At 40.0% G+C, this 21612-nt stretch overlaps 2 protein-coding genes across 2 annotated transcripts; both read right to left on the reverse strand.

The window, feature by feature from the left end:
* Window positions 1–185: 185 nt before the first annotated feature.
* Window positions 186–4131, reverse strand: LOC137292102 (pancreatic lipase-related protein 2-like). The gene is made up of 5 exons (XM_067823646.1): window positions 4087–4131; window positions 2111–2240; window positions 1407–1518; window positions 1035–1214; window positions 186–267 (listed from the first exon to the last, which is right to left on the reverse strand). The coding sequence occupies exons 1-5, from the start codon at window positions 4129–4131 to the stop codon at window positions 186–188; spliced, it is 549 nt and encodes a 182-aa protein (XP_067679747.1).
* Window positions 4132–10783: 6652 nt separating this feature from the next.
* Window positions 10784–18000, reverse strand: LOC137291565 (pancreatic lipase-related protein 2-like). Its single transcript, XM_067822943.1, has 9 exons — window positions 17847–18000; window positions 15703–16340; window positions 14818–15049; window positions 14492–14725; window positions 13917–14020; window positions 13335–13464; window positions 12889–13000; window positions 11262–11441; window positions 10784–10885 (listed from the first exon to the last, which is right to left on the reverse strand). The coding sequence occupies exons 1-9, from the start codon at window positions 17875–17877 to the stop codon at window positions 10801–10803; spliced, it is 1746 nt and encodes a 581-aa protein (XP_067679044.1). The 5' UTR covers window positions 17878–18000; the 3' UTR covers window positions 10784–10800.
* Between the last annotated feature and the right edge of the window lie 3612 nt (window positions 18001–21612).

The following is a 21612-nucleotide window of genomic DNA, read 5'->3' on the forward strand; positions in this document are numbered from 1 at the left end:
ATATAGGTACGACATGTAATAGTAATGCAAGAATAGATTCTAATTTCATTCCGGTTGTAGTAACACTGTAATAACAGGCGTGACGTAATTTGTTAGTCACACATCACATATAACGCTGTGAATAACTGATGACGTAATATCACAATCAGTCAGAAAAATGTCAGTTTTAAGATAAATAATTTATTTCAACAGGTCGTCCTGGAGGTGATGGTGGTCCGAGCTTCTGTGTTGGATTGCACCCCTTTCCCTCCATAGCAAAACAAATAACTGGAACAGACGAAACTCCATTCAAACATTTTGAATAGATAATGACGTTTACCGTCCTAAACAGTCCACGGATTCGGAGTGGAACAGTCATATTTCTCTATTTGGAGCAACTGGTGTAACAGACGGGTCTCGACAATGGTTCGGTAGATATTTCTTGTGTTTTCGTGTGTCCAGGTAGATATTTCAACAGAACTGTGACAAGGATCGATTCCGCCATTCTTCCGTTAGTCCAGAGTGTATCCCAGCACCTTGATCTCGAGGATATTAGGACTGCTTTTCAGATTCTTGTTTTGGATCCGTTTACTACACTGATACCTACCAGTCCACGACCTCCAACTTAATATGGAGTGGGTGAAGTTTCGCCTCTTCTAGCGATATTCAGCAATATCATGTCGGGAGGCACCTGAACATTCTACCCATGTGGGACTCGAACTCCGGTCTTCGGCGTGACGAGTGAAAGCTTTAACCACTACGCCACCCCATCGCCCGTTCAACTTAATGAACTCCTATTACTTGATACAGGCAAATGGACAGGATGACTTTCTCCTTTGTACGAAAAATGGTGTTTATGTTTAGAGTTGCAAATCGTGTTCTCGGAATTTCCAATGTTCATTTAACAAGTCTTCAATGATGCCAAAGAATCGAAAGAGTTATGAAGTTAAAATGCATCATACTTCATCATACTGTTAGAAAATATGTACCCCTGCTCCCCACTATACACCATCCTCTCCAACCAGTATTAAATGATGACTTGACCTTAACATTACCTGTCACCATTCTCCCCCGATGTAACTTTAATCCTCTCCACTTTAAGCGTGTCCTCGCCTCCTCCCAGCCAGAAACCAGTGTGTTTCACATATTTAAACACTACAGATTTCAAATCGCCAACCTCCACGGGGGAGACAATCACGTCTTGAACCTCAGTACCTGCTTTCACCGCATCGTCTCTGTAATTAAGTTTGTTATAGACTGACTGATTATATACAGGTAGACCATCTAGGTAGACATATCATTGACAGCTGAATTATTTTTAAGATACTGAACATGGTTTAACTCTGAGATAAAAGATACTAAACCAGTATAATGACTGCAAGTCTTTTCTCTAAAGTGTTTGTATGACTAGTGACAACTGCAGTTACCCAGTGACTGGGACGAAATTGCTGGTACCCCATGAGCCTTCCATCTTGACATAAAGTCGACCCTTCGTATCCTTGGTAGAACTTGTTTTTATTTCAACGCCATAGTGGTATCCTAAAACATTACATAAATGTGATGATAATTAATATAATTATTCCACATGGTGTTTTATTTGTGATAATTTTATTTCCAATTTCCATATATACGTGACCACTCTCACACTCTTCATTTCAACTGACAAAGTGAGGGAGGGAGTGAGGGAGTTAATGTTCATTGTCACATCGGCAATATTGCAGTCATAACGTGACGAGGTCAATTTCATTTGTATCAATATCAAATCAATAAATTTAGAACGTAAATGTCATCAAAGGACAACGTAATACTGGACTATCACAGCTGTTTGTTTAAAACTACCATAAAAATAAATAATTGGCGACAACAGTACGAAACAAAAGTCCTACTATAGGTCACCAACAACTGGCGATTGATCACCATACTGGGGACCATGGGGACTTACAGTACCTTCGCCCCTAGCTTGGTTGACATCATTCCTTCCGTTGCTGGCGATTGTAGTCAAATTGAGCCATAATTATCACAACCAATCTACGCTGAAAATACTGGTAAGTTTTAAATTTACTCTGAAAGTTTCGGGACGTATCCTGTCAGGAGGCAACTCTAAAAGAGTTTGTTTAGTCATGTGACTTACCGCAATATGGCGCCTTGCCTCCTGTGTTGAGGTACATCTTACCGCGGGCGTAATATTGGTCAGCGTAATAGCCGAGCTGGGAACAGCCAGTGGAACCGCACGTCAGGCACTTTCCCTTCTTGAAGTCATCCTGACACACAGAGGGCAAACAGTATGCTTACGGTACAATGGTTACAATGACCATACGTAATAGTTATGGTAAGGTGGTGACAATGATCAGACAGTATAGATATGGAATGGTCGGATTGGTAATCCTTTACAGTTAAGGTATGTTGTTGACATCAGGTGAAATACAACCAAATAATGCCTTATTGAACTAACCATGCATTGTGCCAGCATGTGATTTTGTTTCCGGCAATGATCACTCACTTGCAGTTCAAAATAGATACTTTTGGGGCCATGTTCTTATCCAAGGAACGACATAAATATGCGTTCCGGAAACCGCTGGATTATCACCGATTTTGGTCCATTCCAATAATGTAACAACTGTTTGGCTTTTGTGTCCAGTACTTGCTTCTGTATATAGGTCTTTGGCGTAATATATTAAATCAGAGCTGGCCATGGAATAACATCTCTGTAACTGTCACAGCCACAGTACAGCTTGAAACACGAATAGTTTGATTCAGATATTGTTTGGAATAGAGCCCTTGACTTTGATTGACGAGTGAAAACCCGACGACTAACAGATGCATACTATTATTAGATATTTGTATAGCGCACATATCGATGCAACTATTGTTTGCTCAGGGCGCTGGTATTTGTTTCCCCTCGATCATTGGATGTCCGTCTCAGCGTCAAATCGTATTATCAATCTCAACTCACTGGGGAGTATACAACTCTTGCTGCCACCAGGCGCACCGAGTTTATTGTGGCTCTCTCATCCTAACGAGGTACCCAATTCATAGATGGGTGGACTGGGACATATAGTCACAGTGCTTTGTCCAAGTGTACTGCACGTTGCTGTACCCGCACCTAGGTGTATGCACATATTCTTGTGGCCACCATCTGGTCATATACCAAAGGATTCGTGGGTTCTTTTACGTGCACAGGGATGTGTACTGCACACTTACAGTTGTGAGAAAACGGAAAGTGTCTGCACACAAAGTTGACTCCAGGTCACAGGTGGGCTCGATCACGACACCTCAACCTCGCTGGATCACTAGCCTGGCGCTGTAGCCAGCTTACCCACCGCGCCCCGAATACTGGACTTAGGAAGTCAAGGATACCATACAGGATATCTTGACAAACTGAGTCTGTTATCTCTGCATGTATATCTAATGCAGCTGCTTAAGCCTACACTCAGTTGCGCGCTTCTCTCTATGATTGTGTTTGCAGAGCACAAATGATGTTCCTATAGTTGATCATGCATATGATGTAATTTATCACAAGGGATTACATACGTCTAGAGTAACAGACACATGGTTAGTTCACAGGCATGCCTTTAACAGTCAATGGGTGCTGTCTGGAAACTGTGACTATGCATTTTGTGTACCTGCAGTTTGAAACTAGAGACGTCACGTGTTAACCATGTGTTGTGTTGTTAGATAAAGGTATAGATGCACCGGACATGGCTTATCTCGTAGTCAGACATTTACTACATTTTTTGAAGACGTTAAATTGTGAAAATATTGACGCAAGTTTCCTGTCACATATGACGCTATATCATAACTGATCATGATGTTAGCATTATTGCACGCAGATACATAATACTGATAACAAACATGTAAAACAGACTCAGAAATGTGAAGAAACACATCCCTGAGTCTGTACATCTTGATGTACAGTATTATGAGACTAATGCTTCTATAGAAGGAGCAAAACGTTTTAAACTGGTATTAAGAGATAGCGATAAGTATTCAGCACTTGTCATAAAACAAAATATGTGCTTATTGTAAATAAATAGCTGGGAGATGCTATGTAACGAGCACTGACGCTACCCATAGAGTGATATAATTATGTGTAGCCAGGGTACTCACGTAGCTGGGACAGGGGTATGATGTGAAGGGACAGGGGGAGGACATGGACTCCAGGTAGAGCTGGTGGGACCGCCCGTGGCTGCATGCTACCTCTTCTCCGATGGCTACACACAAGGCAGGCGGGAAGTATTAGACGTCTGATCCATTCAGCAATTTAAGCGATGGATATGTCATTCTAATGTATATGTTTCTAACCTTCAGCTCGTTCAAAGATATGCTGGTCATGATTTTGGCCAATACGATGTCATGAGCATACTTTCTTTCATCGGACCAATACCGGTTGTGCAAACCATAACATACATACAAGGTATAAGATGTGTAAAGTGACTATTGCCACTATTATTCAAATTCCTAGTACTTACATCCCCCTTTTCCAAATATACTGCTCAGAGCACCAGATATGGCCCCCTTACATCCAGGTTGTGATTTACCGCCATTAACAAAGAAATCAACGTGTCCGGAAGATTCCATTAAGCCGAACCCTCCCAAAAGAACAGAATCGCCGTTTGTATGGATGACGTCCACGAAGAGAGCGTCACCTTTGTCGAGCCGAACAACGTCAGGAAGATTCTCAAAGCTGGGCTCAGCCGGATCCAAACCTGAGAAACACATTGTCATTCAAGTTAATATAATCATTAACAATGCAGCTCTTGTACACGTGCTTTACTTTTGCTTTCCCATTTAGGCTAAATGTGTCAGGCTACTGGTGAGACAGAACACGCTTGACCCTTTCGCGAATACCTGATGTAATCACTGATTTCCATTTATCCACTCATGTGGTTTTCACCCCACGTATGCTTCTTCATACCTGTTTCAGTGTATGATCGAGATTTTTGTTCACTGATTTTGATGAACAAGTTTTCTTCAAGTTTGTGTTTCTCAATTCGATAAGTGGTTCTGAGGCTGCTGACATCCCGTGTTTATTTACTCCACTTACCACTGATCCTTCCGATTTTTCCCTTCATGAGAAAGCCAGCGTACCCCGACGTATGAGCCCCCAGACTGTGTCCGACCAGGTGAAGCTCCTGTAGCTTCAGACCACGGGCTACCAGTTTACTTACGACAACTTTAATCTGCGTAGCAACGAGTCGTGTGTTGGCCACGGCCTGGTCGTAGTTGGGGAACTCTGCACCTTTCTTCCAGTCCACCGTTATTACGTTGAAGTCACCCTGATAATGGAACACTAGTGTGTTTGAATGCATTAGTGAATACAATAACGAGGAACATGATTAATGTATAATATTTATTGATATAAGGTTTGACCCTCGCACTGTGTATCGCTATGAGATTCCCTCTAGGTTAGAGGTTAAATTAATCACTAAAATCACACGGATGTTTAAAGGATATCGTGTTTTCAGACCTATACCCGGCACATTTTTTAGATGGCTCAGCTTAATTGCTGGAATGTCTGCTCCAGACTTGCTCCTTGTATCACCACCGTCTTACAGCTGGAATATGCCGAGTGCAGTGTTAAATTACCCACAAAGAAACATGGATACAGTGAAATAAAACAACTATTATCCTAAAAGTAACTAATAATAGGTTTACTCAAATGACACACCAGATATGATGAACGTTGTTTTATACCGAGAACAGACATAGGGGAGGTTATGTTTTTAAATGACTTCACTTACAAGTCTGAGGAATTCATCCTTCATCTCAACCACCCATGTTGCTGATGCATCCTGGCTGAATCCGTGAGTTATAAACTTCGTTGGTTTTGTTTCATCAAAATCAAAAGATGTAAAAGTCGAGATATTCCTATAATCCAGAACGTGTTTGTTTTTTAAATTCTTCCTCGTGAAAAGCCAGAACTTCGTGTTGATGACATCCGGTGAATATGGAAGGTCAAAGCCGGCATTGTCAAAAGGTGGAAAATTATCAAAACATCCGAGATATTGAAAACATTCGGTCTTATTCTCCCTCGGAACTGATACAGGCTTATTCGTTGTTTGTGATTTTGTAGTTTGTGTGGTCGTAGATTGCATCTTCTGAGTGGTCGTTGACGTTGCACCGGTAGGAGCTTCTATGGAGACTTTTACATCTTCTGACGTTGTTGGGATTTTTTGTGCGGTTGACGCTTCTATGGTGACCTTAGTGGTTGACACCGTTGATGATCCACCGGTCGGAGACTGCACTGCTATTGATGGTCTAACATTGGTGACCTTAGTGGTTGACACCGTTGATGATCCACCGGTCGGAGACTGCACTGCTATTGATGGTCTAGCATTGGTGACCTTAGTGGTTGACACCATTGATGATCCACCGGTCGGAAACTGCACTGCTATTGATGGTCTACCACTAATAACCTTAGTGGTTGACATCGTGGATGGTCCATCCGTCGGATACTGTACTGCTATTGATGGTCTAACACTGGTGACCAGAAAATGATCTGTTGACTGTAAACGTGATCCTGCCAAAGACACGTGACTTGGTACTGTAATAGTTTCTGTTGATGTCTTTAAAATGGGTAATGTTATAGACTTTGGTGTTGATCTTACTGATTTCTTGGATACAAATGTCTTAGCCCCAGTTCCAGTATGTCCTGAGAATGGAGTGACACTGGTTGCCTGTGAGGGGCTACCTATTGATGGTTCTGCTGATGGCCCCGTTGATGTTTTAAGACTGGATATCAGCGTTGTATCATTTGTTACTGTGGTTCCTGCTGAAGGGTTTATACTTGTCATCGACGAGGGGTCACCTGTTCCAATAAGTCCAGAGGAAGGATTAAGGTTGGATATCGATGTAGGAACGTGTGTTCCTATGGGTCCTATAGGCATTGGTGTAGGGGCATCTGGTCCCATAGGTACAGAGGAGGGATTAAGATTGGATATCGGTGTAGGAACGTGTGTTCCTATGGGTCCTGTAGGCACTGGTGTAGGGGCACCTGTTCCTATAGGTCCGGAGAAGGGATTAAGATTGGATATCGGTGTAGGAACGTGTGTTCCAATGGGTCCTGCTGACGGGTTTGGTTTAGGCTCGGGTGTGGAAGCACCTGCTCCAGGAGGTGGTGAAGGAACAGTGTTGGTTGCCTGTTTAGGGATACCTGCGGAAACATCGCCCACTGTCAGAAGAGCGACACCTGAACAGGGATAGACCGAGGCATTAGTGAATAGTAACCTTCCATATTTAAATGTTTATGACAAGAACATACATATCTGAGAGTCAGTTGTGCGATTGTACAAGAAGTACAAAACAATGGATAATATCCTGGTAAATTCTCTTAAGAAAAACAAGCTGTTGTGTGATTTGCACATAAATGAGAAAGGTTTACAGACGGGAAAAAAGAAAATACATTCATTCTGTAGATCTGATGTATTAAAACACATTTGGGCCAGGGAAACTACTGAAAGCCCCTATTTCTTAGAGAAATCTGCTGTAGGTATATTCTTTAGAAATTCCTAACACCCTCATATCTGTAGTCAAAAGAGAGAACAACATGGCGTCAAAGCAGCGGGATAGCCCGTAAATTCATATACGATGGCAAGATATATTTTACCTTCGTTTCCTATGGTTCGTGGAAAGTATGTCTGAATCATAACGTCGTTCACTTGAAAATATTGTTTCAGATTTATCTCTCAGCTTTCAAGAACGACAAAACACTTCTCCTCAGGTTTTGTGAGATATATAATCGTCAGATGAGCTTTGGCTAGAAACTACTGTCTCTGATCTATAATCAAATCCATTGAAAAGATCTATGTCCAAGATCTAATATTGAGATTAAAATTTCGAGCATGAATACACGGCATGTAGTTGTTGATCTTTAGAAAAATGTTTCTGCTTCTATTTTCGGCCACTGTCGTCTGCTCTGTCTCAATAAATCTGTATCGCTTTGAACGCTAACAGTTACGTAATAATCTTGTTATATTTGAAAGGTTTTGGTGTTACTAATATGTTATTAAAATAATAATGCTGTTATTAATATCAAATGTGAGTGCACCTTGTCGTGGGCAGGTATTTACAAACAGAGAAATGTACGAGTCGTATGAAAGCACATAAAGTACCTGGTGTTTCATAATCGTCAGGTCTGCTTGGCCATGATCATCATCAATGTATCACATTGGTATGAAAACAGACAAGAGATGCTTTACTGTTTCAGCTGATTTATCCAAAACGACTTGGTCAAGTTTGTATACTCGGATGTATCTTGGATTCTGTAGAGATACCTGTCCCCTAGAATTATTTAAAAGTAACATTCCCATGAAACCCTGTAAATATTCCTGTCCGTATTACGGATGGACGTCGGTGTTAAAACTACAAGCATGGCGATGTCAGTAATAACAGAAGAGAGCTACACGATCATGTGACCCGAGAAGGTCCGGGGTAGAATAGACCTTCAGCAACCCATGCCTGCAAGTCAACTACTCTTGTCGTAAGAGGCGACTAACGGGATCGGGTGGCCAGGCTCGTTGACCTGGTTGGCACATCTCATCGGTTCCCAATTGCGCAGATAGATGTTCTTGCTGTTGATCACTGGATTCGATTATTTACCGACCGCCACCATATAGCTAAAATATTGCTTAGTACGGCGTAAAACTATACTCACTCATTCACAACACTATGATGTGGCTTATGATACTGTCTTTGTAGCAATACTTGACATCCACAGGTAATGTCTTCGAAAATATCATTACAGAGAACGATTTCTCCTCATTTCATATTTACATTATGATGGAAAATCACACGCTGATGGTTTCTAATGGGAATAAAGTGGTCCTGAACAGCAAATGAAAACTTTCTATTTTCAGGCCAGCTAACTTCATCTACACGAAGGAAACTGTAGGGTTGTTTTCAGCCTTCCCTTGACAAACTGAGCTTGTGCTAGACAGGATACTTAGTCTGGTTGAGAGTCATTATTGTCAAGAACCATCAACAACGTCAATATTGACACTATATCCTTCGCTAGTTTTGGTATGCTTCTGAACAGTGACATTACATCATGATGAAACTTGGTTTAAATCAATACCAATGATAACAATCTATTCAGGAAGGTCCCATTGTGGTGGAATATATTGTCGAATATGATTCTTTGCGTGAGGGTGCCAGTGCCTGAATGTTGTATTTGTCGAGCCAAAGGGCCATACCAATATCATGGCGAAATGGACTCGACATAGAGAAAGTATAGATCGTCTTTCACTGAACCACAAGAATAAGAAATACCTGGACAAGAAGTAGGTTTTACTATTAACAGCAACAAGACATCCAGTTAAACGAAAACCAATGTCTCGATTCACAAAGCATTCATAACGCTTCGACCTGTCATAACTCTACAATTGTCCATATGCTTACATGTTGATCAAGACCCTGGTCACCCACCAACGCTATCAACTACTGGCAGCAACATCCTGCTTTATCAAAGACCTTGTCACTCACAAGCCCACCGTTAAAACGGCTTTCAATACTGTCGGTCATCTCTAAGCAAAGTTCACTATTTACATCACCAAGGCAGCACCTACCAGCAAGTAACACCTCCCAAAGCATCATTGCTCTGGCTGAAACTGATTCCTGAGTATCCTAACTGTATCAGCTTGTCAGCTCGACCTCCAGGGACCACAACACCTGTTGGAATGGCCGCGAGGTGTGATCTGTCCTGAGGTCAGAGAAGACTATGACCACCGATAACAACAACACATACTTCTTCTAACAGTAACCCTGATCCTGGACAAACTCAGTGCAGCTTGAATCACTCAGGAGAGGTATATCGCGTGTTGAATGCAATAAATGCATGTCAGAAAGAAATCGCTCTGTACTTACCACAGCACAGGTCGAACGACAGCATGAGAACTATGCACTCACAGAATATCAAAGTCAGCAGGCACTTAATGATGTTAAACAACAGGGTGGGGTATTTTAGTCTGATAAGGGAACGTCTGATAGGCATTCAGCTTTGATCTGCGTTCATTTTAATCGTTTAGTTGTCAATGTTCCCATGATTTTTAATTTGAAAGTGACTGTGATTACTTTGGATCAAGACGCATTTTGTTGCTGTACATTCAACTCACACTCTCAGAGCCAGACACTTAATTGCCAGCACGGACAATGTGTGAAGCCCAGTTTTGGTGTCCCCCGCGCTGACATAGCAATATTGCTACTCCAAATGACGTATTCCATATGACTGATACTTACATTATAACTACCTTCGGCTTTACAATCAGTTGTATTAGCACGCCAAGTGCGTATTCAAGCAAAAGAAATTCAGTGATAAATATAATTTGTTAACTTGACAGACAATGATCCCGCAAACAACAACCTTTAGATTGAGTTTCAACACTTCCATGTGCCACTGACACGTATTTCTGAGGATCTGGATGTGATTCTTGGTGGGTACAGTGGACTCGTACCTCGACCTCAGTTTAATGGCATGAATACTGCAGTCATAGGCTAACAAACACTCAATTACTTTTCAAGTATCTGAACGGCATTTAGAAGTGATACACATAAAAGCAAGAAATCAAGGATGTCAACTTATATTGTTACTCCTTCATCAGATGATCGCGTTCTTCAGAAAAAGAAGTTGACATAACAAAATTGCCATTACTGCATTTTGTTGATGGTGGTGAGTGTGGGACGTAGGGGTAGAGCAGGACATGCTAACCCTGGTATCACCACTAGACCTACAAGACCCGTGTTTACAATGCCGATTGTGCACCTCCTTCGTTCATATTCTCAGTTGCTGTTTGAAGTATTCAAACACTGACACGGACGGATATCAATTTATTCACAAGTTTTTCTATTGGTAATTCTTGAATGGGCTTCTACATTATGCATAACTGTTTGCCCATCAAAGCAAAAGAGGTAGCTGAAATAGATAAATGCATAAAATGATTACAAAAATCAACACCCAATTGGTCGAGAACAATTTATCATTGGATACCTTTAAAAACTGTTATCGAAAAGAATTGAAAAATCGAGAAGAATATTGTTTGGACGCTTTTGCATTTTGCATTTCTCAAAACGGATTAATTTACTGAAGCAATATGATAACATTAAACAACGCTCCATTCAATACGTCCCACATTGCCTCCATAACGTCAACAATTGTTAGGTTGAATTTCCTAAAAATTCTTTGTTTGTTGTTATTAGTCTCATTAGTTTGAAAATGTTGAGGTCTAACTAGCCTTCGTTTATGGATAAGGTGGCGTAGCAAACAAACACAAATAACAGGAGTTTACAACCTGTCGCCATTTTCTCCTGATGTGACCTTGACCTTTTCAAGAGTCATCGAATCTTCTGTGTTTGTAAACCAAAACCCGGTATGTTTCACATATTTGAACACCAGTGATGTCAAATCGCCGACCTCTTCTAAGGACACAACCACTTTCAATATGTTACTTTGGGCTGCCATGGCATCATCCCTGACATAGACCAAAGACAAATGTAAACTGACCAATGTATATGTCATCAACGTTTTAGCATAGTATATAATGTACCACGCATAACTAGCAAAAGTTTATCTTGTTTTTTAAAAAGCACCACGGTAACGTCAAATCACATTTGTACTTGATTTTTGAATTGCTAGGCTATACATTTATGCCTATACGTAAACGCTAGAGCTGAATGTCTACTCCAGAGACATCATATGCGTCCTGCCCTCGCCATTGCAGGTGGCACTCACTGTGAGGAAAAGGTTCATTCACATGTTTGTATATATGTATTACAGATTGGTTCTAGAGTATTATAAATACCCGCGCTGGGGCAAAATCCTATTGAAATAGCTGTGTTATTACTGGCCCTCTTTCGTTTCGGACGATTTTACGTCAATCGCCATACACATATACAAAATGTTGGCAAGAAACAAAGTTGCAAAGACATTTATTATCAAGCATGGTATCATTGCCTTTTCCAAATTCTTGTCGTTCTATTCAACCATACAGACTGACTATTTTCTCGAAAATATCGTGTAACTATCACTTCAAAAGATTTACGAAGATGTTGACAAAACGTCGTTTGCAATGTTTTATTGTTAGTTCGTATAAATACTCCCCAAACTATGAACGTTTTGTGATTCTAGATGTGTGACGGAACCAGAAGATACATTCAGTATTACATTAGAAAAAACTACTATCGTGTTAGAAACTAGCCTGAATTTTATTGTAATAACTATCACGTTCAACTGTTTATTTAATTGATAGAATCTTGACACTTTGTATCTTTCTTTAAAAATGTCTGTACATCAACCGAAACAAAAATTTCTCTGAACACCTTATTACATCTGTTGATGTAATATGATCTATATTTTCAAAGTTGAACATTTGCTCGGTTTTGGCTAAATGTTTCCGATCTCTTGGAAACCTGTATGTAAGAGATGGTATGTATGAGATCAGGTGATGATGATGATGATGATGATGATGATGATTTCACATGTACTTCATGTCTTTATGTTAGGAGGTTATACGTATATGTTTCTATACAAAGAATACTTGTTTCATTCCTATTCATAGAAATATAAAAGGGAAACTATTCAACAACATAGTTTGCTTTTAGAATATAGTTTTACGACAGTTTGTTGCGAAATGTAAATAACGGCGCTACTCTGTAGTATTCAGAGCCTCATCTTGGACGGAATCTTTATGGTGGCAATGGATGAGGATCTGAATGGATAAAAAGATGGATAAATGGAGGGGGTGAGTGAGTATCTGGAAGATCAGAGTATTGAAAGTTGGATGGATGGATAGATGTCGGTCCGGTTGGAAAGTTGATGAATTGGTGGATGGCTGATAAATCGCTCAGTTAGTAGATGAATCTGTTGATGGATTTGCTTGGTGGATCAAGGATGGATCATATGTAGGGGAGATCACTCACCCAGTGACTGCTATGAGGTTGCTGTCCCCCCAGCTGCCCACCATTTTGATGAACAAGCGTCCTGTCGTTTGCTTCATTGCCCCCGTCTCTATTTCAATCAAGTAGTGGTAGCCTGGGAAACATTAACGACCGGTGTATTTGTTCTAAGTATTACGCCTCTTGTACCAATTGTTGGAGGTGTTTCAATGCTCTAAAAGAGCGAAGCAAAGAACGGTTTTAAGGCTTCACGTTATATGATAGTAAGTATATGTAGAACACTTATCGGAAACTATATGTAGGATACATCGGAAAACGTTTCTGCCAACATTCAGCCCCAACAATGACAAGTTACATATTGCTGAGGCCCTGCATTCTATCCGATGTGTTGTTTTTTCTGCTCTAATCTTCGCGTTTGAAATAGGGAGTCACATGGTAATATCCTATTAATCTATCACCACTAGACTTACCACAATATGGCGCCTTGCTACCTGTGTTGAGGTACATCTTACCGCGGGCCCTATACTGGTCGGAGTAATAGCCGAGCTGGGAACAGCCAGTCGATCCGCACGTCAGGCACTTTCCCTTCTTGAAGTCATCCTAGTGCAAAATGGACACGCGATATAGTGTAGGTATGGTGGTGACAATGACGTTATGTTTTGGCTGTCATAACGGACAGTTAAGTTCTGTCACAGTGGACAGACAGACGAGTTTGGGTATGTCGGTTACAATGGACAAGCAATATAGCGATAGCGATCTCAGTGGAGAGGAATGTAGTTTTTTACAGTTGAACCCAGTGAAACCATTCATCACTACCGATGCAAAATAAATGAATTAGGAAATGCCTGCTATCATTCGTATATTTGCTACTTGTGTTCATTTAATGAGTCATTAACAACAGTGTTTTTCAAATAGTCAGTAGCATTGTACATGCGCATAATGAATGAAGACATGAAGACGACATTTACAATACAGAAACAGGATGCAAATATCTGTTGTAGGACTCGTGGCATCTGCACCACGATGTGTTAGCTGTAGAGGCGGGTACTCACGTAGCTGGGACAGGGGTATGATGTGAAGGGACATGGGGAGGACATGGACTCCAGGTAGAGTTGGTGGGAGCGCCCGTGGCTGCAAGATATTGTCTTCGCCACGCCTAGTAACAAAAGACGTAACCGTTCTATGTTAGGAATCAACATCAAAACTACTTCTGGGCAAATGATTTGATTCATTTTTATATACTAGTACATGTTCATATTCAGTATTAGTTTTGATATACTATTATTTCATTAATTTATAATTTCAGTGCAGAACACCAATGAATTACTGAAACAAAGGATCTTTACTAAAATCCTTCCAACCCACCCATCTTCTTTCTTTCACATCAGGACAGATATATGATAATTATTTAACCACTGAATTAGCAGACTGTTAGATTGAAGCTAAACTTTAAACATTGTTCTACTTTTGAGAAATATAACATAATAGCTCTCTGTGGAGAGAGGTATAACAAATATATTTCAAAACTTCTTTTGTAAACTAATTCCAGCGATCTCTTGAACATGCTGTAAGATCTGCAACTTGCAAAACTTAATTTGTTTATAACCATGTATTCTCATACACTGACCTCCTCCACCGAAGATTCCGCTCAGTAAACCAGAAACTCCATCTTTACATCCGGGTTGTGCTTTCCCACCATTGACATAGAAGTCAACGTGACCAGATATCTCCATTAATCCGGCACCACCCGACAATAGCGGAGCGCCATTTGTGTGAATAACGTCAACAAAAACGGCATCAGTTTTGTCGAGACGAAGAACGTCGGGCAGGTTCTCGTAGCTGGGCTCCGCAGGATCCAATCCTGGCAATCAAGAGGGAAATGAAACATATATGATCTTACGTACTAGCATCTACTACAGGTGGAAATGGATTGAAGAAGAAGGACGCACGTACCACTAATCCTCCCGACTTTTCCCTTCATGAGGAAGCCAGCGTACCCCGACGTATGTGCCCCCAGACTGTGTCCGAGTAGGTGAAGGTCCTGTAGCTTCAGACCGCGACTCAAAAGCATATCTACGACTACTCTAATCTGCGTCGCAACGAGTCGTGTGTTGGCCACGGCTTGGTCGTAGTTGGGAAACTCTGCACCCTTCTTCCAGTCCACCGTTATTACGTTGAAGTCACCCTGTAAATACAGTAGTGACAAGTAGATAATCGAAGCTTATGCGTTACATGTCGCACGAAATATCATATTGTTAATAATGTACGAAGCACATTACTGAGTATCCGACAGTAGAGATGCATATGCTTTCACCTGGTGAGATTACGGGTCATTGCGGACAGGCTTTTGCAGAGTAAGAAACTTCTTCGCATCGAGTAGGTTAAAGGATTATTTCAGCCATGTATTAGTTATGACATGTGTTTCGTTAGAGGATACTTGCTTCAGAACCCTTGTAATAGATACAATAAATACCACGCAAAAAGACTGATGTTGTTGAAATATTAGTCGACAAAGGGAAAGTTATTCTTCAGGTCATTTAGTTTTGTGGACAGGTTATGTTTCTTCTGCCAATATAAACAGATCTAAATATGATCTGTAAGTAAAAACGAGTAGGTTTCCACTGATTTCTTTCAGGAAAGCGCAATAATGATCTGTTAATCGAGACCCCAACGTTAACGTTTTGACAGTGTCGATTAAACAGTCCAGATAGTCACTAGTCTGTGTCTACGCGACTTTTCACTGACATTATTTCAAAATTGTCATCATAACCGAAACAAAACTTAAGTCTATGGAACTTCACACGAAATAAGCAATTTGGGGGCAGTCATTCTACTTACAAGCCTCAGAAGCTCGTCCTTCATCTTCACCACCCATTCAACAGTTGCAGTCTGAGAAAACCCGTGAGTAATTATCTTCAACGGTTTAGACGCATTTACAGATGCAAATGTGGAGATATTTTGATATTGTAAGGTGTGCTTGGTGGTAGGATTAGCCCTTGTAAACAGCCAAAACTTGGTTCCGACAACCTCTGGCGGGTCTGGTACGTCATATCCAGCGTTGTCAAAAGGTGGATGGTTGTCAAAACATCCTAAATACTTGTAGCAAACGGTTTTATTTTTATACGCATCAGGCACTGGAGTAGTTGAGTGTGGCCTAAGGCTGGTCGATGAGTTGGATTTTGTGGCGGACGATGAGGTAGACGTTGATGTCGACGAGTTAGATTTTGTTATAGATGCTGAGGTAGATGCAGCGGTCGTAGATATATGGGTAGTAGTTTCTGTTGGTGAAGACGATGTGGTTGACAATGAAGATGTTGATGATGATGAAGACGTACGGGTAGGTGCGAGCGTAGGAGCCGTCGTTTGAGATGCAGTTATAACCGTCCAGTGTGTTGCAGGATCTGTTGTAGGAACTGTTGCAGCTGTAGAAGTAGAAGTCGCGTTGTTGACACCGCTGCTGCTGACGACAACAAAACCTGCGCATGAACACATTCCGTTATTGATAACAGTAACTAGACACAGAATCAGTAAAGGTTATCTTTTCAACAATATCGTTACCCATGTTTACCCATGTTTATCGGTTACAAAAACAATATTTTGGACAATTGTAAAAAAATTCACATGCCTGAGTCAATGAGCTATTGGAATTAAAGTGGAAGGTGTAGATAGGGATATGGCGTGTATTTTTCAGCATTATTAGATCTTATCTGAGTGACCTATAAATACTCAAACGTCACACAAGTGGATGGTGACGTTGTCACGTGGACTTCACGTCCCAGACAGTCCTTCACTCACATAGATATCGCCCGTTCGCTAAAAACTTAGCCTCTGGAGTATAACCTCATTGATTATGGCATTTTGTTATTGTTACTACAGACCGATGCTTCATGGTCGAAGTGACGTGTTCTTCGAACAGGAATAAAACTTTCAAAGAACAGGTACAGGCGAAAGTACATGGTATTTTATTTGTACCTATTAAATTCCATAAACATAACATGAAACAATGTTCAATATTAGGAGGTTTCCGCTTGCGAGAATCTGGAGAGGTCATGTTCAGTTTAACTTGGAAACAGGCGACAGTATTAAAAGTATTGTTTCACAAGAATAGAATATATGGCAAACTTAGATCAACCTTAACTTTGCATCGCTCACACGAAAGTCGGATTTGGGTTGGTTTCTCCTCCTCTGTCACTGAATCATATATACACAAGAAATTTCTGAAATATTTATACGAAACGGACCTGAAAATATATCAGACAATTATAAATGAAATGGAGAAGAAACCTACGAAAACATGATATTTCCACTTGCCCTCCTGCAGACAGGTGTTTCCTTGTTTAAAAATTCGGCGACAAACGTGTGTGCCCGCACAGTCTGGGGGCTATGAACCTTGACGAAGAAAGTCACTTGAAATGACATATTAAACTCACCATTGCTTTGAGACATTTACAACGCTAGGTCACACCACAACATGACATTAAAGGGGTGTTTTTAAATATTTTACTTTACTGTCTACGTGGTTTAGCAACTGTTCAATTTACAGGATCAGTTATAAACAACCTTTGTATACATTCCTAACCTACTTTAGCATATGGTATTACATACATTGCTTGCAAACAGATAAGCTCTGAGAAAAGCCTGGCTGGCACCAGTTGTCTCCTCAAGCCCACCATAAGCTGACTATACTAGTAGTGTTGCAGTGGCAATAAATGATAAAACTTTTGAAGTTATACCCATAAACATCATTCTTGAATTATAACCGACATAACAAATGTCACAGTCACAGACATATGTGCCGAAACAGAGTCATCAAATTATTAAAAAATTAATTAAACACGACTAAGCACGTATCATATCTTGTGACAAGGCAACTCAGCTGCATACTAATCACGGAATCTGTTGGTAGTTCGTGATTGTAATAAGAAACAATTTTTCAAGTCAAGATACGTTTGGCATGATACACTCCAGGCCTGTGTACCTACTTGTAACGTAAATCAGCCACAACAACGTCATGACGGCGAATGGTTCCTGGAATCGCTTTACGATATTACTAGCGCATAGAAAACGGATAGCAACTGGTCGGTCAATGACAGCTACTGAATGTTTACATTAAGCCATAAAGTAGGAAAGCGCTGTAAAGTTTTCATCTGGGGCGCAGACATAAGATAAGACATTATCACAGACGTGGGTCAAGCCAATCCCTGAAATTCTTCATGACCTCTGCATCGTTACCACTTTTGTCAAGAAGCATATATATATATATATATATATATATATAGAGAGAGAGAGAGAGAGAGAGAGAGAGAGAGAGAGAGAGAGAGAGAGACGGAAGGAATTTAAACTTGGAAAATGAAAGAATAAAAAGGCAAAAGCCACCAGGCTAAAATATGCATGTTTCAATAGGGCGCACGTTTCTGTTCGTTATAATATTTTCAAATTTGTTGCGGCAGTGGGGGCAACTGTTCAGGTACTTGTACCGAATGTTGGTAAACATCGAGTGTTGTCGGCATCCTCGTGTATACAGAATTTGATTTATGTGTTGTGCAGTCTCCACGTGCACGGCTGTGACTAGAAGATAATACGAGTGAGCAACCCGGATGTAGACGTCCTAGGTTAAGGTGGGAACTATATCTTGGGTAATCGTGGCCGAATGGTCTGCAGGAGAACGATCACAAAGTCGAGATATGATGCTCTGATGAATGTTGGAATGTCGGGAAACTGTAGACTACGGCTCCTCAGCTTCAAGGCGATATATGGCGATCCTTCGATTGGCGACACTCACTCATGGCATGGTGATTTTCTTTTTTCCAGGCAAAAAACGAATGGCAAACTTTAACACAATGCGTACGTTTGCCTTTTTTATAGTGACCGTTACCTCATGCTTTTTTCCGCGTAATTACACGTCCATTTACCTTAGCGTATTTTTTGGTGACGTCTCAAAATCAGCGCTCCAGCTTAGAACATTATTGCTTTTCCGGATTTTGCATGCATCTTTTGAAAAAATTTACATATACAGATTTCTGATTTCAGATTACTAGACTTATATTCGTATGCTCCCAGTACTTGTATTACATGTAGTCATTCTACTCCTATAAAGTATCTTTTAGTGGTTCTTCTTATTATTTTGTTTATCGTGCGAAGTTATTTACGGATTTTTCAAATTACGTATCGTTTTCTCACCCTGGAAAATCTATATTACCAGCTGTTACTTTTTCTGATTTTCTCCTTCCGAAGATGTAGTTTGAACCTAAACAAATTCTATTTCACAACAGAGTCTTCTAGCACTGAGCAGCCCATATTTTTCCTACAGTGATAACCTACTTTCACAATGTGTCGTCCTACTCATTGGCGACCTGCTTTCTGATGCTTGCGCCTATTACAGATAAGTCCCGGGTTGAAATAAAACAGAAGTGCTAACATCACAGTAATAGGGAAATGCTGGGTTCCCTTCCTCCTTGTAACATAGCAAAATGTGGCTTCCTAAGCGAATTATCCAGTCTGAGAAATTTTACGTCTCGCGTTTCTTACGACAGGACAAAATGAACTAACTAGATGATGGAGAAGATGTGGAAGTGTTTTTGTTTTCTTTGTGTGTATTGTCGTTGTTGTGGTGGTGGTGTTTATTATTATTTTTATATTTCATATGTTTTGAGTTTTGGACTTTTTTGTTTGTTTTGTTATTGGGTTTTTGTTGTTGTTTTGGTTGGGTTTTTTGTTGTTGTTGTTTTGTATGTTTTCTTTGTTTTATTGTGTTTAAGATGTTGATGCTGTTCTCTCTGTTCCTATATGTCATCTTGTGTCTGTTTTAGAAAGCTTTGTGGGTCCCGTTTAACCAAGCAAAGAACACAGACAATTTAATTAAATAACTGATATTCAATAATATATATTGAATAATCAATGAGCAAGATTACAATGAATGGCAGTACAGATTTCTAATACAATACCATTCAGTCTCAAATTTACAATGTTGTGTCACAAATCTAAAATCTGAAATATTAACTAAATGTCTACATTAACCACAGTCTTGATTCTTGTCGATGTGCTGATTGAAAATTGTTGACGCCTGGTGAAAGTATGTAGACTAGGTGTCCTAATTCGAGGGGTCCAAAGTAGCAGTAGTTCCTGAACAACCATTCCTTATATGCCCATTACACACTTCACAGCATAAGCCAAGCGTCATTACGACCATTTAAATCACACGACGACCATGTGGAATTTACTGGAATCCCAAAGTCATCAGCCGGAAGCAACAACAATAACAAAGAGGAGATAACTCTAACTTATTACACTTGACTCTCTTAACAAACAACTGAAATTACAGAGCCCAAGTTCAAGATGTGGGTCAAAATCCAGTGATTTAAACTTTTGTAACCTTTAATAATAACTGTAAGTTAATTCATGTGACATTTAATCAACAAAATCACAACACTGTGCTGAAAAAGCAAATTCAGAACACAAACAATAAAAACACAATCTTATGAATTTATTAGTGCCAAGAAAACTCTGTAGTGATATACAAAAGTACACACCCAGTGCTATTTTCCAGCAACAAAGTGAAACTTTGGAAATAGTTTTGATTGTGACTTACTATCACGACCAATGATTCCTCACCCAGATAAACGACAGCCTCACAAACCCATTGTTGGCAATGGGTGATAATAACATTCCAATGGTACAAATATAACAACGGAATTTAAAACGGTAACATGTTCCAAGTGTTTCTAGAATCTGAGAAAACGGGAAGGCAAATATAGGTAAAATTTGTAATATGCATGTTTAAGGTACACATTTCTTATATATATGAATATGCTTTTGTAACGACTTTTAAGTGCAAATACGCTTTCATGGGTTGAGAACTATTTTCATTTATTCATTCATTCATTCATTCATTCATTTCGGTCTGTTTGAGAGTTGAACCCAATGTAGATGCCATAATATGAGTTGGTCGCTTTGAAGAGTTAAAAATGGACCATGTGTGTATTTGCACAATCAATGCATAGTCAAAGTATACACTACACTAACAATCACTGTTCAAAGGTTTTACTCACATGTGAAAGATACGTCATGAACACTAAATATATAACATGTGAGTAAAAACTTTGAACGGTCATTATTAGTGTAGTATAAACTTTGACTATGCATTATATATAAATATATGTATGATTATCTCACCTAGCTGTGAGTTATCAAATAATGTTCATGATAAAATTACCCCCATACACACAGGAGAGCCAGTTGGACAAATAATCAGTATTAATTGACAATACTCAGTGTAATTTTCCCATCAAATTATAGATATGTGAAAGTACATCTCACTTCCTTCAATGTATTCCGCCGTTGTCCTACCCGAATATGTACGTCTTTTTGATGCTTAATATGCAAGCTGATCTATATCACAGCATCAGCAGTGCTAAACGTCACTTACTGACACGCACATAGTGCAGGACTACAGACACACAAGTACTATATCTACATGTCGCCATATTTGAATGAAAGGACACATGATTACATTTCACTTTTGGTGTAACAGCATACAGTACAATTCTTGAAGTAGGGGTCAAAGCTTGCAAGTTGAGTGCTGTAGGTATTTCTGGATCTTATCAAACCTACTTCATATTGCCTGATCAGATAGTGTTCAAGTCACCTGGTCAAAGGTTGCCTAATTAGAATCAATATTTGATGCAGGTATATTTCCCTAGGGGCTGCCAGTACGATTGCGGGAGCCAAACATGCAACCGCAGGGGAATA

This window comes from Haliotis asinina, chromosome 7 (assembly GCF_037392515.1).
Source record: "Haliotis asinina isolate JCU_RB_2024 chromosome 7, JCU_Hal_asi_v2, whole genome shotgun sequence".
Classification (NCBI taxonomy): Eukaryota; Metazoa; Mollusca; class Gastropoda; order Lepetellida; family Haliotidae; genus Haliotis; species Haliotis asinina.